Source organism: Andrographis paniculata, unplaced genomic scaffold (genome assembly GCF_009805555.1).
Source record: "Andrographis paniculata isolate CXL003 unplaced genomic scaffold, ASM980555v1 Contig45END, whole genome shotgun sequence".
Lineage (NCBI taxonomy): Eukaryota > Viridiplantae > Streptophyta > Magnoliopsida > Lamiales > Acanthaceae > Andrographis > Andrographis paniculata.
The window spans coordinates 918,260-933,767 of record NW_026137579.1 but is presented as its reverse complement, the minus strand read 5'-3'; the positions used below and the strand labels follow the sequence as shown (position 1 = coordinate 933,767).

Here is a 15,508-nt window from a genome sequence, read left to right as displayed (position 1 = left end):
ATTTTTTCTCTTAAAAAGGGCATTCAGTAAATTTTCAAGTCACAAGCTAAACATTTCACTTTGCGTATTTGAATTTTGAACCAGTGGCTATTATTCCATATCAATTCCAACACCTTTCGTATGTAATTAATTCTTACAAAATATATGCATATTCTGCATTAGGTATTAAATTAATTACAGAATAATTACCAATGATAAGTTTTATTTACTGAGCACATTGAAATATTACTCAGGTAATTAAATTAGTGAGTATATATGTTATTACCAAATGATCGAGCTTATTAATTTTAAAACTTGATACTCTTTTTGTCGTGAAATAAATATGTTTTGTTTTATCATTTTAGTTTATTTATTAAAAATACTTTCATATCATACTTAATGCAAAATTTGAATTTTTTTATATTTATATTACCATCAATAGAGCACATATATTTATTACATTCAAGCGTACTTAAATCAAAAAATTATGTTACTAACCTTATAAAATTTTCAATTTTACTCGTACAAAAAAACTTATAAGAATAATATTAAGATACTTATTCAATTAATTTTAGGGAGTGAATTTTGAACACATTTTTTTTTTATCCAAAGAGAGTATTATATATGAGGCTAGCATTTTACTAAAAAAATACTCCCTCCGTCCCATGTAATATGGTGTATTACTGTAGAGACGATAATTTAGATAAAGTATAATTAGTAAGTAATTAAGAAGTGTATTAGTAAAAATAATTATTATTTAGTAAAAATAATTATAGATTAAGATTAAAATAAGTAAATAATTTAATTAAATTTAAAAAAATTTAAAATTTAAAATGCGATTAAAGTGCATAATTATATTTCCAAAAATAGAAAGGACAAATTATGTGAGACAGACGAAAATAGAAAATAGGGACAAATTATGTGGGACGGAGGGAGTAATATATTGCACATATTCACTATTTTTATATTCTCTACAGGTATATCTTACCTAAATATATATATTTTTTTTTCAACAACCTCACAAAACAAACACATCATTTGTAATGCATATAAATTTTATGAATATAAGTTTGCTGTCCAATTTTTAATTTTTAATTTTTATGACGTGGAATCAGCTATCCGAAAATGTGCACTAGATAAATCCGCACAAATTAGACCCGACGAGCAATTTTGATTGACTATTAATATACCAACTATAATTAGTCAACAGGGTATTGACAAACATACAATATAGTAGTGATTATCCTCAATTCACACCCTAATTTTTCCCTTTCTACTTATATACATTTATTAACATAGTTGTAGCTAATTATGAGGCCATATTGAAAATCAAATCACACCCAGGAACATAATTGAGATGGATTTAAGTGAATCAATGGCAACAACCCTAAATAATTGATCAAAATTTGATAATAATAAACGATAGTTTCAACCTCATGAACTAGTAGAATTAAATGAAGAGCCTTTTATATTTATTTCAAATGGAAATTAATTCCCTATACATCTTGCAGTTACAGCCATTTTGATAGTATCATTCATTTTTGCCATTGCACTTTATACTTATATGAACGAGAGTAAAAATCAAAATAGAAACTACACAAACTTGCTAACTGATCATATGAATTTCCCAAGAAAAATAATCCATGTTACAATTTTGTTGAGTTGGAAATGATCATTTTGATCAAATCATATTCAGTAAAATTACTTCTCAAATAAAAAACTAGTCATTCTAAAATAATATAATATATAGTTCACAAGTAGTATAATATTTCAAGTATTATTTTAGAGATGGTCACATACTAATACAAATATATATCATATCATATCATATATAGTATACGTCTCAATAAGATCAGCCAAAATAATAATAATAATAATAATAATAAACAGGAAGCAAGCTAAGTGACCATCGAACACTTTTTAACTCTGTGCTTCTTCTCTTATTGATCCCATGCAAAATTCCCATCCCAAAAACTGTTATCTTGCATACCATTCATTTGATTGATCGAAGCCTGCATATGTATATATATATCCACTTAATTAGGGTTCTTTCACAATATTAAAAATTGTATTATGCAATTTTTCAAGTTATATATATATATTTGAAATGATCAAAGCAATTTCAATATGCAAGCCAAGAATTTATGCATCACAAAAGTTATATATGTAAGTAAAAATTTAAATTGATTGACTAACCTGGGCAGCATAGGAGCCATAGCCAAACCCAAGTTGCTGCAAATCCAAGGTGTTTGCAATCTGTTCATAATCTGCTGTTGCAACAACATGCTGCTGCTGCTGCAGCAAGGGGGTTCCCACATGGATCGAGCCAATCATATTTCCAAGCAAATTTTGGTTGGGAATGATCTCATTAATTGCAGGATTAATGATATTTTGTTGTCCCATGTTTTGCAAAGATCCAACGTTGTTACTTGTGGTTGCTCTAGGCACTTGTTCAGCTTGCCGGTTGTTGTTCTCATTTGATATTTTCGGGGCTAATCCGAACCTCGTTGTCTTTGCGCGATTTAGCCTAGAGAATGGATACATCGAATAGTCGGGATTGGTTGTTTCTTTCTCTTGATAAGGCAGCTTACCATCGCTCCTGCATTTCTGCAGCCAGACAAGGATCAATTAAGAGCAGGGAAAAGGGAATTAGGTGTAAAATTCATGTAATAAAACTATTTAGACAACTTATAATGCAAAACATATGATAATTAGAAGATATATATATATATATATGTATGTATGTACCTGAAGATGACTAGCTACTTGCAATCTTGTTAGTCCAGGAACGTTCATTATCTCCAGAATGTGTTTTGGGAAGCATCCTTATCAGAATGGGCGACAAATAAAAAATTAATAGAATGAACAGGACATGTATGGTCGAATCGTAACCCTATAATAAAACCCTAATTGAAATGCATACATACCAACTAGGGTTGAATATAAATTATCCCTTGGCTCAATGAAACTAGTGTTACCTAGAAAAATAAAAGTCTGCAAAATTTTTTCTATATTTTCTAAAACTAATAAAAACTTAATGTATTAAAGCCTATATATATATTACGATTATTGTGCGGCATATAATTAAAATAAGAAGCATACTTCCATCGCCAAGTTGCTTAATGGCATCCTCGAACTTCTGATGAAGTTCCGGAGTCCATTGGACATATGGTTTGGCTGTGGTCCGCGAGGTGCCTCTATGATCAGTAGCATTCTTGTTCGAGTCGATATGGATATACTCAGCACTTGATTCTTCAATAATTGCCTTGTCTTTCGACGGATTTTCTACTGTAGCCATCATGGCTTCACTTGTGTCTACATTAACCTTATCCTTTTGTGTTTTCTCTCTAAACACATGTTGCCATAGGTACTTCAAATCTTCATGTAAAATAGGTTTTTCCATGAGAAGAAATGCCCCATCTTGTATCACAGTCTTGACTACAGCAGAATTTGCATCGGTAGTGACCACTTCATTATGAAACATAGGAAATAGACAAATTAAATGAAGTTTGTAATGATATATAATGCAATTCGTATATGTAGTGAAAAATTTTAGATAAGTATGTGAAATAGTACTCACATATCACTGTTAAACCCATATCTGTAGCATCTTGTAAGAACCTTAATCCACATAGGTTAAGGTCAATCATCAAAACATCAAACTTTATATCATTTCTTGATAATATCGAATAAGCACTTGAAATCTGCTCCACTGCAATAACTGAAACAAAACTTTTCATATTAGTTACACAAGAATTAATTTATAGTAATAAGTTTTGTAATGATATAATGGAAATCATATATATACCAAAAAAAAAATCATATTTAATTTGAGATTTTGTATCATCTATAAATACTAAAAAATTAGAACACCCGATGCTCCCTCCTCCCTCAAAAATAAATAAATAAATAAATAAAATGTTGTAAGATTATAAGTTTTGTGTTAGTTTAATGATAACTTATAAACATACTGCGCGCATGTTCGCTTATAAAAGAAATTCATATATACATGTAACAAAAACATTCTCATTTAATATATTAATGTATATTTGTATTAAGTACTAAAAAATTTAACACCCCCCACCCCCAAAATAAATAAATACTAATAAATAAATAATATACATTTTTAGAAATACAAATTTATTACAACATAGTGTCAGCATTGACTATGGCTATGAAAATACTCATACTCCTCATCTGACAATAAACCACATTGAAATATATGACATCATATTCGAACGGCAAAAAACATACAAAGAGGTGGTGGTGAAAAAAAAAAAAAAGCTTTGAATTTCGAAAAGAGTAATGTAAGATTAATCAATTAATGTCGGTATTATTCATGAACCAAACATCAAACATCAAACATCTAGATCATATGTTTCTTAGTAAGAGGATCTGATCTCTCAGAAATCTCATAGCTCTTATCGATCAAAGATGAAACACAATTTCTTGGGCTCATTAACAAAATTCTTGATAGATTAAAGTATAATTTACAAATTCTCAGACCCTCAATTCTCAAAAGATCCAAAAGCATATGGCTGAATAAGATCAGAAGAAAAGGAACAAAAAATATAGCTTAAGATGATACCCATCTTTCTTTTAAAAGCTGAGCTATATAATCGATATTAACGAATATATACATATATAGACATACAATAATGAAAGGAATTACCCGACTACCTTTATGCGAAAAGAGCTGCAACGACGCGGCGGTCTGAAGCAGGAAATCGGCATCACTGTCAACTAACAACACAGATAATTCCATTTTCAATGATCACCGATGAAAATCGAGGATTAGGGTTTATCCTTGATGATATATATATATATATGTGATAGCTCAATAAATTCTCCTTAATTAATTTAGATATATATGTGATGAGCCAAAGCAGAAAGGAAGATTTATAAGAGAGCAATTGAATGTCAAAAGGAAGATGAGTTACTCAAGAAATGAGAAGTGGGAGGAAACACTTAACCCTTATAAGTTTTTAGCAGGGAAAGAAAGAGTTTTCAGACCAATATCGTCATAAATATAAAAAATATATATTGTGTATGTAATACCACTTATTATATTAATAATATATTGGTTTGAATTATTTATTTATTTATTTATATAATTTAATTGAGAATTGAACTTGTAACTGATGTTTTTGAGACTATATGCAATGTGCAGTGTCCACACTTGAAACTTGTTTTGATTTAGGCAATACATAATATAATGTGTTATATGTATATAAAAGAAGGGCAGTATGTCCTTGAATTTCATGAAAATCAAACAGCTAGAATTCGGTGGGAGTTATATTTAATTTTCAAGAAAAGCAAAGCATGCAATTTTGTGTTGAGCATTGATATATTGACACGATTTCGAGTATGAAAATCGATGTTGAAGTCGGGATTATTGTTTCATCGTTTGACCGTATGACTGTGAGGGTGTGTAATATAAATATGCACGAATCAAGATTGTCTGTGTCTCGAATTTTATTTTGATTGTGAAGATCCGAAGATTTTTATAGCCAATAAATATTTTCTGTGTATTACATGATATAACTAATGTTACTATCATTGGATTTATAAATCATAAAAAACATTAATTATAATAATAACAATATAAATCATTGATCATGATTTTAAAATAACGTACTAAATTTTTCTCTTACGGGAGTTTGGTATTTTTAGGGAATCAAGATTAATTGATTATTTGTATAATCCTTAAATTTTGATGAGAAAAAAAAAAAAAAAAAAAAAAAAAAATTATTCTTTAAGGTTTTATTTGGATTTGTGACTTAAAAGGGATACAAATTTAAATCAAAATTTGAACAGACCTTAAGATATTAAATAGGAATTCTCATCCGTGTTTCAATTTTTATTAAATAGGATTTTAGTTACAATGCTCGTCGAGGCAAATTAGCATATGAAAAACTACACATTTTTATATGATACAACATGGTGTTTGTTCATAAGAGTGTGTTGTATTGATGTATTTTGTAGACTATTGACATGCATTTTATTTATTGTCTATCATTATATTATATACTTTCTATTATAATTTGATATGTTATTGCAATCTTATTAAATTGGCATCACAACTACATGATAATAAATCTAGAAGCAATAAACATGGAATTTTTTTAAATAAACTTAACATGGAAGGTACTTAATTTTACAAGATTTAGCAATACCAATTTTTAGTCTTTGAAAATTTATATTTCTTATTATGGTTTTTTTTTTTTTAAATATATATATATATATATATATTAGGTGTGATGTTAAAATTTTAAAACGAATAATATAATAGGGAATTAGAAAAAATAAACGAGTCCCTTTTTTCTTATATTATTATATTATTCTTTGAATTGATGTTTCATTATGGAGTGTTCACACTGTTCGGTAATACGAACGGTAGACACTATAAATACTGTATAAAAAGTCATCGAATATTGAAATAAAAGTCAATTTTGACTTAACGCATGGATGTCGACGTCACGTAATATGTTTAGATATATATATATATATATATATATATGTACATATATAAAAATCAGTATAGGTGTGTCTGTTTGTGGGAGAGTTTTGATTTTTGATTTTTTTTTTATTTTGTGATATAAATATGATATTTTGATTTTGAATTAAATTTAGTATAATATAATAAATAAATAAATAGATATTTGATTTAATATTTTTAAAAAAAATTATTAAAAATAATAAAATCAAAACTAAAACGTGACAAACAAGAATATGGTTTATTAATTTTACATTTCATTTTTCTTTAATGTATTTTCTCTTAAAAAATTACTAGGTGTGTTTATTTGTGAGATTTTGATTTTGGGTTTTGGTTTTGAATAGTAAAATTTTGAATTGAAATAGTTGTTTGATGTGATATAAATATGTATTGACGATGATGTTTTGAATGTTAAATTAAATTTTGGTGAAATATAATAAATAAAAATAGGTATTTGATTTGATATTTTTTAAGAGAAAAAATTATTAGAATAGTAAAATCATCATCAAAATTCACAAGTAAACACACATTTTTAATACAAAAGTATAACAACAACAACAACAACAACAATAATAATAATAATAATAATAATAATAATAATAATAATAATAATAATAATAATAATAATAATAATAAAATCCAAAATATTTTGAATTGACTTCTAATTATTTGAATACTCGCTTTAAAAATATGTTAAACTATAAGTACGAACTAATTTTTCATACAATGAAATAATTATTTCATTTAAAAACTAAAATGCAAACATAAGCACAAAGCAAAAGAACCTCTAAAAAATAGCTTAAGTAATATTTAAATAAAAATAAATTTTAAATATGATTTTTATAAAAAAGTTGAAATGAACAATGTGTGAAGGTCAAATTAAAAACATAATCAAGAGAGACTATTATATTGATTATAAATTTGCAATGATGATGCCGTGAGGAATTAAAAGAGAATATATACATTTAAATACAAGGTTTTTTTTTTCAGAAAATTATAAAAATAATAAAAAATAAATACGTATTTGATAACTAATCTATATATATATATATATATATATCAACAAAAAATTTAAAAAATCCCAAATTTATATTTCAAACCATCATCAAACATAGTGATTTTCTTAAAAAAATATATATATAAAAAATAAATCAAATTTCACTATTTAAACTTAAAAATATATACTTTATTTTTTTCAAAAAAAAAAAAATCATTAAATATTATTTTAATTTTTAATAACAACTCAAATTAAACCAAAGAAACGCATTTGAGTTCTCCAAAGACTAAAAGAGTAAGGCTCCATTTAAATATAATATTTTAGAGTTTTGTAAAATTAATAGTATATTAACTTATATAATACTTATTTTTCGTATGATATGTTTTTTTTAAAAAAAAATACGGTAAAATAAATAATGTTAAAAATTTTAAAACTTTGTACAAGTAAAACTGTGGTCTGTTTCCTTAAATCAATTTTTTTCAAATTTTTATTATTTAAACTCTATATTTTAAAAAAAAAAAAAAATACACACAATGTTCAAATAAAAAATAACAATAATATCATAATTAAACATAAACAAGACAATCCAACAAAACAAGGATATGCCAATACGTTGATCTATATATATATATATATGAATCAAAATCAAAATACTAAATCGAAGTGGAAGTGGAATATTGAACATTCATACACACTACAATACAATACAACGCTGCTTTCCTCCCCCGACGACTATGAACATATCAGCAACAAATTTCACATCACTTGTCCTACTCCTTCCCCATCCTTCCTTCTTACAGCTCTCTCTACCTCGGACCAGACAGCTCCATAAACTGGGCATCATAGTCATCGTCGTCGACGATCGCCGCCGCCGTCCCCAGGTGATCGTTACCCAGAGCAACAACCGCGTGCGACTTGCTGTCGTTGTAGTCGTGCGACGCTGCCCATTTCTCCGCCAGTCCATCGCCCTCGAGCATCCGGACAACCTCAGACATCTTCGGCCGGTGCGCCGGAAGGTATTGCGTACAAAGTAGAGCAACCTGAAGCATCTCGCCCACTTCGATCCCGTCGTAACTTATCCCCAACGCCCTGTCGACTAACAACTCTATTCTCTTTTCTTGCTGCATCTTCTTCACCTGAAATTCATCGACAGTATCGCATCATAATGCCAGCCAATAACACGAACAAAATTCCATACGTACCCATTCGAGCATTGCGCCCTTCTGATTCAACGATTTTCCAAATTCAAGAGCGCGCATGCCCGTGACGAGCTCCAGCAGAAGAATACCAAAACCGAAAACATCGGTTTTCTCGGACGACTGGCCAGTCGAGAGGTACTCGGGAGCTATGTGCCCAACGGTGCCGCGTACAGCTGTCGTAACGTGAGATTCGGCGTGATCGAGTAGTTTTGCAAGGCCAAAATCACCGACAACGGCCTCGCAGAAGTCGTCCAACAGGACATTAGCTGCCTTGACATCTCTGTGGATAATCTTCGGGTCGCATTGCTCGTGCAGATAAAGCAATCCCCTCGCTGCCCCGATCGCAATCCTCTTCCTCGTATTCCAGTCCAGTGCCGGCTTCCCTGTTGTACAATTAAATGAAACTCAACGAAGAATTGAAATCGTCAGATACTAAAATGGCGATTTCTAATGTACCTCGAAGTCTAGAGGCGACGCTGCCGTTAGACATGTAAGGATAAACGAGAAGCCTTTCGTTCGGCGTGGCGCAGTATCCGATAATGTGGAGCAAATTTCGGTGCACAGCTAGGCTGATCATTTCTAGCTCTGTTCGGAATTGCGATATCCCCGTGGTGCCGGTGAGATCCTTGAGGCGTTTCACGGCAACCATTGTCCCGTCCCCCAATTTCCCGAGGTAGACATTCCCGAATCCCCCCATACCGAGTATGTTTTTCGAGCTGAAGTTGTCTGTTGCATGCTGCAGCTCCTTGAAGACAAAGCTTCTGAGGTTTCCCAATCTTACAAGGTCCTCTTCCTGAATGTCTGAAATTACAAGAATGTCATCGATATGATTTTCGAAATGTCGACGGCTGCAATAACCACTGTGGCATATAATCACTCACCTGTCACGTTTAGAATGGACTGATTGTCTTTCTTGCTTTTCCTCCACAAGAGAAATCCCAAAGCAGCAACTAATATAGCAACAGATGCAATGCTGACCCCCAAAGCAACGGCTAGTTTTCGGGACTTCATTCTTCCTAAATTCATAACCAGACAAACACATGATCGAAAGTGTCCAAGTCTCCAGAGCATATATAAACAAAAATGGCGACCGAAACTGCGAGTAATTACCAGACGATGAATTAATGGAGAGCGAAAGAGGGGTAGCCAGGAACAACCCTGAACATCTCTCACTCGAGTGAACTCCACAGATCAATGGATTCCCCAAAATGCTGCAATATCAGAGTCAAAAACTCATATTTCTAACTTCAGCAGTGGAGATGAAGAATTGTCCTAACAGGGATTCATATTCAGGAAAGGCCAAATTAATCAGACAATAATGATGGAATAGAGAAGCCATACTTGAATGTCTTGGTGGGAAAAGTGGGAACAGGTCCACTGAGATTGTTGAAGGACAGATCCCTGAAAAAACTCGGCAGAAATCCCATAATTGCATAAGGAGCCAAATCGGAAGCCCACTAGGCAACAAACAGAACAAATGAAACATGAGGTAATAAAGAATATGATGATATTAGTATTGTTACTCACAAGAAAGTAAGTTGAGGGAGACTGGCTAGAGGCAGAGGAACAGCCCCACTCAAGGTATTATTGTTCAACCTCCTATCCATTGCAGACAGACACCATCGTTGAAATAGACAATACATGTAAGTCAAGGAAAACGATGTCACTAATTGATTCACCCAATTTTACTGTTTATTTAATTCAATTTCATATGAAATCGACACTCACAAATACTGTAGACGTTTCAAGAAACCTAAGGACACAGGGATTTGCCCAGATAGCTTGTTGTTGGAAAGGTCCAGCGTTTGAAGGTTTGGGAGATAGCCAATTTCCTTGGGAATGTGTCCGGAGATGTTGTTGTTCTGCAGCAATCTGCATTCATTCATTCAAAGAAAAATAAAATCTTGAACCTCAATTTAATACATGAACACCAAATTGGATGATTTTCTTGTGCTGTTTCTTACACTTGTTTGAGGTTCGTTAGATTGGCAATCATCCAGGACAAGGAGCCGGATAAACTCTGACTAGGAGCTCCGCTGAACAAATTCCACAGACAAATCATGTAAGGGAAATCAAAAGAAATGCTAAAATCGAAAGAATCAGAGAAAAAGATGAATTCTTGGCTCACAAAGTGGTGACAAGATTGTCGGAATTGCAAGTGATCATAGACCAGCTGCAGGGGTCGACAGAGAATTCGTCCCAGTTGTTGAGAGCTCCATGGGGGTCGTCCAAAGAGTCCTTTATGGCTATCAGAGCTACAACTGCAAGCCAAACCCAAACATTAAAAATACACAGATTTATTTCACCAAGGTTAAGTAAAGAAACCAAAAGAATGGAAAATACCTTCAGGATTGCGGGCAACAAAGGAGAGTGAAGGGTGAGAGAAGAAACAAGAAACTAAGAAGAAGATGGAGATGGGAAGAACAGAGGAGGGTTTAGGAAAGCAAGACATGATGATCATTTCGATCTTCATACATTTGATTCACGAATATCATGTACGCAGACTGCAGTGAGTGTGTGTTAAGCTATATTTCTCTCCCTCTCTCTCTCTCACTCTCACTCTCACTCTACTTTTTGCAAAGGGACTATCTTTTGACTGTGTTAGACCCTCTTTTGAGTATTTTGAGACCACTTTTATCAATATATATAATGCTATACATACATATATATATATATCGAGGCTTTCTTTCACCTTCAAAATAAAGTAGTGCACCATAAGTGTGTGGGCAATGTGTGTACCAAAAGAAAAGAACTTGCAGCAAGGTATTGCATTTCTTGATGTTCTTTTACAATCGCCTTTTTACAGCAAAATTTCTTACAAAAACAAACTACCCATGCCCATGTCCATGTCCATGTCCATGTCCCTAGCTCTAAAATTTAAAATTTTTTTAAATTCTTTTGCATGACATTTTACTTTGTGGATCCGTTTTAGCCTTCTTGAAGATCTGGTGCACACTCTAGTGGTGACTTGTTTGTGGGCCTTTTTATTCCTCTTTCTGTTTCCACTTCACTTTATTAATTCCTGTTCATAATATTTATCTACAAAAATATTCTCTATTCAACAAAAAAAAGTAGTGCTATTTTACCCTTTAATAATTTCCTCCGATCAAAATATCTTTTACTGTTGCAGTGAAACATCAACAAGAAAGAATTGGGTCTGACAATTTGTGTGTGAGAATAAGAAACTGGGTATGTTTCATTTATTTTATTTTATTTAATGTAACAGTGGTACTATTTAATGTCTTTTAGTCTACTGAGAGATTAGACTTGACAATGCAAATAGCCCTTTCCCAAGTTTACAAACTCCCCCTAATCATTGCACTCTGCTTTCTTTTGTCCTGTAATAAGTGTGTGTGTTTTGTTATAGAACCTAAGTTGACGCGAGTAATTAGTAGGTTTTTCTTTGAGCTCCATGGACTTCAACTCCGGATAGATCCCGACCGTTCATGTTGTGGTTGATCTGGTCTTGGACTCCAGAATCAGCCCCCTTTGCTTCAAGGATTGCTTTTTCTGACCGTAATTAATTTAATTAATTGGCTGTTTCGTCTCATCACCAATTGATTGATGATATTGAATTATTAATCTTCATCACATCCATCATTTGATCAATGGCATTCATACTCTATTTATTTGGAGCCTAAAGTATAAATAAATATATATATATATATATATGCATTTTCATCATTGTATTAAATAAATAATACTAGTATATACACTATAAACCTGAAAAGCAAAAGCAAATCTAAATAATAAATAGTCCAGAGCTTTTATTGAGACTCGTGTTCGAATCTATTTGATGTTTTATATTAAGATTTAAAACATACTCCTAATTAACAAGTTGACTCTTGCGTGCCAAATCTCCCTTGGATTTCGTTTATTCTTTCTGGATTTTAATTACTTCCTCCGTCTATCTTAATTAAAATTAAATTAAAAAATTTAAAATAAAATTAAAGTGGGACACAGTTTTCTATAGACAGTGATTTAGTTGTATTATTATGTCCTCACCTGTCAATATATTGTTCGATAATGTCTGAAAGTTTTAACTATCTGAATAATCTTATCTAATTAGTTTTGGTTACATACTTAGCATACTCTAATTTTCAAATATTTAGGAAATGGGCATTTATGGTGATGGTCCAAATCGATCCAATTATTATTACTTTAGAAAATTAATTTGAAACAGAATATTATTAGAGTTTTAAAATGGGTACGAATTTGGTGCACCCCATTTTCAAAAATCTTCTGCAAATCTTTTGCCATTGCTGTCTATCCGCAGGTTCTGAGTTCATCGCTTGCTGCTTCGCCTCTTCACCAAATTCTCTCTGCACCAAATTAATAATAATACTAATAATAATTACAACCCAAACAAACAGTACAGTACACAAAGCAGTTTGTAATGTATCATCACTAACAATCAAATTAACTAATTAACATGAATCAAAGGAAGTTCAGACCTGGATGGAATTGTTGGAGACAAGACGATCGATGAGATTATTAAGGATGTCCTTTGTGTACTCAGGATGCCCTTGAATCCCTAAAATGTTGTCCCCAAATGCAAACATTTCCACTCCAGTTTTTTCAGAAAATGCAAGCACTTGTGCTCCCACAGGCACCTCCCACACCTGTGTAAGGATAGGGTTAGTTTATATATATACATACATTGATAAGAAACAAGAACGAGAACGAGACCTCATCTTGATGGCACTCAATAATGGAGAGATTCTGAGGAATCACTGCTACTTCTCCAGATCCATACAAACCAACAGATGATGATAATGATGATGTGTAGAAATCCTCAGTAAACTTCACTTTCCTCACTCCTATATCCCACCCACTGCAAGATTTTCCCACTTTCCCTCCCAAAGCTCTGCAAATCACCTGCAAAATCAATACATACACATATATTATATATATATGTATATGGATGATGATATAAGTATACTAGCTAGTACTAGTACTAGTACCTACCTGGTGACCAAAGCAGACTCCGAGGACTTTCTTGTGCAAAGCAAACAAGGTCTGGACAAGAAAGCAAAGCTGAAGAATCCAAGATTCATGGCCGTAGGCATCATGGGGGCTGCCACTGATGACAAAGCCTTGGTAGAGATGAAGATGATCCAATTGAGGGAATTCCCCATCGATCACGCGGAACAGATCCCAACTGTCGCCTTCTTCTAGATCTTTCTCCCCGAATGTGTCGACGAAGACGTTGAAGTATCCTCCGTAGAGTTTGTTGACGTAGTCTGAGTCCCTTGCTGCCAGCAGAAGTGCGTATCTTTTCTTCGTTGACATGATCATCTTCTTCTGCAGCAGTGCTGATCAGCTCTAAATTTTGATCGATCTGCAGTCTCTCGGCTGCTAAACTAGTTTTATAATACTCCAAATAGGAAGAATGGGAGGACGATGCAGCAGCATTTGCACGTGGAAAACAATGGAAATAGAAATGTGTTGTGTGACGGCAGTATAGTTACAGTTACAGTACTGCCGCTAATAAATTCTGAAGTAAATTCCGAATGGTGGATGGGTTGTGTTGAAGATGTCAACATTGGGACAGAAACACAGATAATGAAGAAGAACATATCTGACGCGTCTTGTTAATCTCCCACGTGGAAATATAAGATTTTTTGTTTATTATTATGTTAAATAAATAATAGTGTGTGTATATATATATTTTTTTAAAATAAACTAATATAGAACGTAATTTTAAAAATATTGATATTATATGATTATAGTATGAATAAAAGTATGAGATTTGTCTATTATTTTTTTGTGTTGATTTTTAATATTAATTATTATATAAAAATATAGTATAAATTAAAAAATATTATAAAAATAGAATATTTGTATAAATATTATACTATTATTATTCATTTTCAATCTCAACCATTATTTTAACCACATGTTTGATCCAAAGGTGTATATTCAATCTAACACGGTTATATTTTAGCCACATGTCTTTTATTATTATTATTATTATTATTATTATTATTTTGGATGGGAACACGTGTCTTTTATTATTAATTGATTGTTTGAGTGACATAGATCACACAAGCACATATATTTCGTAGCATTATTAATTTGTTTATTTTATAATCAATATATATATATATATAATACAAACACTCAAGAAATTATATATTATAATCATAGAAATGAAAGTATTACATTCATATATATTAACCGCTACTGTTCACACGCGGATAAAAAATAAATTTAGGGTGTGTTTGTTCTATGTTTGGATTTTGAATTGGGATTTAAATAGTAAAAGTTTTGAATTTGAATAATTGTATGATATGATATAAATAGGTATTGACGTGATATTTTGAATGTAAAATTGATTTTTAGTATAATATAAAAAATAAAAAATAGGTGTTTAATTTGATATTTTTAGAAGGAAAAAATATGATAAATAATTGAAATCCAAACAAATCCCTCAAACAAACACACCCTTGCACCCTTGACAACAACAAGAATAATAGTAATAAAATAATTAAATACAACCAATAATCACAAATCTATTCAAATCCAAAATTTATTTGATTCTAATCCAAAAAAAATATTAATTTAAATTTTTATTTGAATAATATATTAATATGACGTATAATAAGATACAATAATATATATGTGGAAAAAAAATTGTGTTATTTTTAATAAACACAAAATTTGTACAATTTATATTTGATTTGAATTTAAAGCGGGTCCTATTCTCTAAACGAGTCTTTTGATTCTCTTTCCGGGTGGATTTATTTTCCAACTTGATTTTCGATGGCTTCTTTGATCCGAAGAGGTTTGGTCTTCAGTTTGACTTTGCCAGCTTTTGGAGGATTTTGGTCTCCG

At 31.4% G+C, this 15,508-nt stretch overlaps 3 protein-coding genes across 3 annotated transcripts; all 3 read right to left on the bottom strand.

Moving 5' to 3' along the window:
* Nucleotides 1-2,157: 2,157 nt before the first annotated feature.
* LOC127251527 (two-component response regulator ARR14-like) lies at nt 2,158-4,744 on the bottom strand. Its single transcript, XM_051275258.1, has 5 exons — nt 4,660-4,744; nt 3,560-3,700; nt 3,082-3,447; nt 2,728-2,804; nt 2,158-2,586 (listed from the first exon to the last, which is right to left on the bottom strand). The coding sequence occupies exons 1-5, from the start codon at nt 4,742-4,744 to the stop codon at nt 2,158-2,160; spliced, it is 1,098 nt and encodes a 365-aa protein (XP_051131215.1).
* Nucleotides 4,745-8,014: 3,270 nt separating this feature from the next.
* On the bottom strand, nt 8,015-11,286 carry LOC127252122 (probable LRR receptor-like serine/threonine-protein kinase At4g30520). Its single transcript, XM_051276162.1, has 11 exons — nt 11,015-11,286; nt 10,800-10,932; nt 10,636-10,707; nt 10,400-10,543; nt 10,199-10,270; nt 10,013-10,072; nt 9,782-9,882; nt 9,553-9,687; nt 9,128-9,472; nt 8,675-9,054; nt 8,015-8,608 (listed from the first exon to the last, which is right to left on the bottom strand). Exons 1-11 carry the CDS (start codon nt 11,142-11,144, stop codon nt 8,279-8,281), a joined length of 1,902 nt encoding a protein of 633 aa, XP_051132119.1. The 5' UTR covers nt 11,145-11,286; the 3' UTR covers nt 8,015-8,278.
* Nucleotides 11,287-12,803: 1,517 nt separating this feature from the next.
* LOC127251472 (gamma-glutamyl peptidase 5-like) lies at nt 12,804-14,056 on the bottom strand. Its single transcript, XM_051275180.1, has 4 exons — nt 13,640-14,056; nt 13,361-13,549; nt 13,126-13,293; nt 12,804-12,993 (listed from the first exon to the last, which is right to left on the bottom strand). Exons 1-4 carry the CDS (start codon nt 13,967-13,969, stop codon nt 12,862-12,864), a joined length of 819 nt encoding a protein of 272 aa, XP_051131137.1. The 5' UTR covers nt 13,970-14,056; the 3' UTR covers nt 12,804-12,861.
* Between the last annotated feature and the right edge of the window lie 1,452 nt (nt 14,057-15,508).

Bases quoted from the DNA above. Each gene is read 5' to 3' on its own strand.
- LOC127251527 (XM_051275258.1), bottom strand. From the start codon at position 4,744: ATGGAATTATCTGTGTTGTTAGTTGACAGTGATGCCGATTTCCTGCTT. The intron at 3,701-4,659 runs GTAGTCGGGTAA...GTTTTGTTTCAG, and splicing joins GCAGCTCTTTTCGCATAAAG to TTATTGCAGTGGAGCAGATT. The intron at 2,587-2,727 runs GTACATACATAC...GTCTGGCTGCAG, and splicing joins AAGTAGCTAGTCATCTTCAG to AAATGCAGGAGCGATGGTAA.
- LOC127252122 (XM_051276162.1), bottom strand. From the start codon at position 11,144: ATGAAGATCGAAATGATCATCATGTCTTGCTTTCCTAAACCCTCCTCT. The intron at 10,544-10,635 runs GTAAGAAACAGC...GAATGAATGCAG, and splicing joins CTAACGAACCTCAAACAAGT to ATTGCTGCAGAACAACAACA. The intron at 9,883-10,012 runs GTATGGCTTCTC...CTGATATTGCAG, and splicing joins TTTCCCACCAAGACATTCAA to CATTTTGGGGAATCCATTGA.
- LOC127251472 (XM_051275180.1), bottom strand. From the start codon at position 13,969: ATGATCATGTCAACGAAGAAAAGATACGCACTTCTGCTGGCAGCAAGG. The intron at 13,294-13,360 runs GTCTCGTTCTCG...ATCCTTACACAG, and splicing joins TTGAGTGCCATCAAGATGAG to GTGTGGGAGGTGCCTGTGGG. The intron at 12,994-13,125 runs GTCTGAACTTCC...AATTTGGTGCAG, and splicing joins TCTCCAACAATTCCATCCAG to AGAGAATTTGGTGAAGAGGC.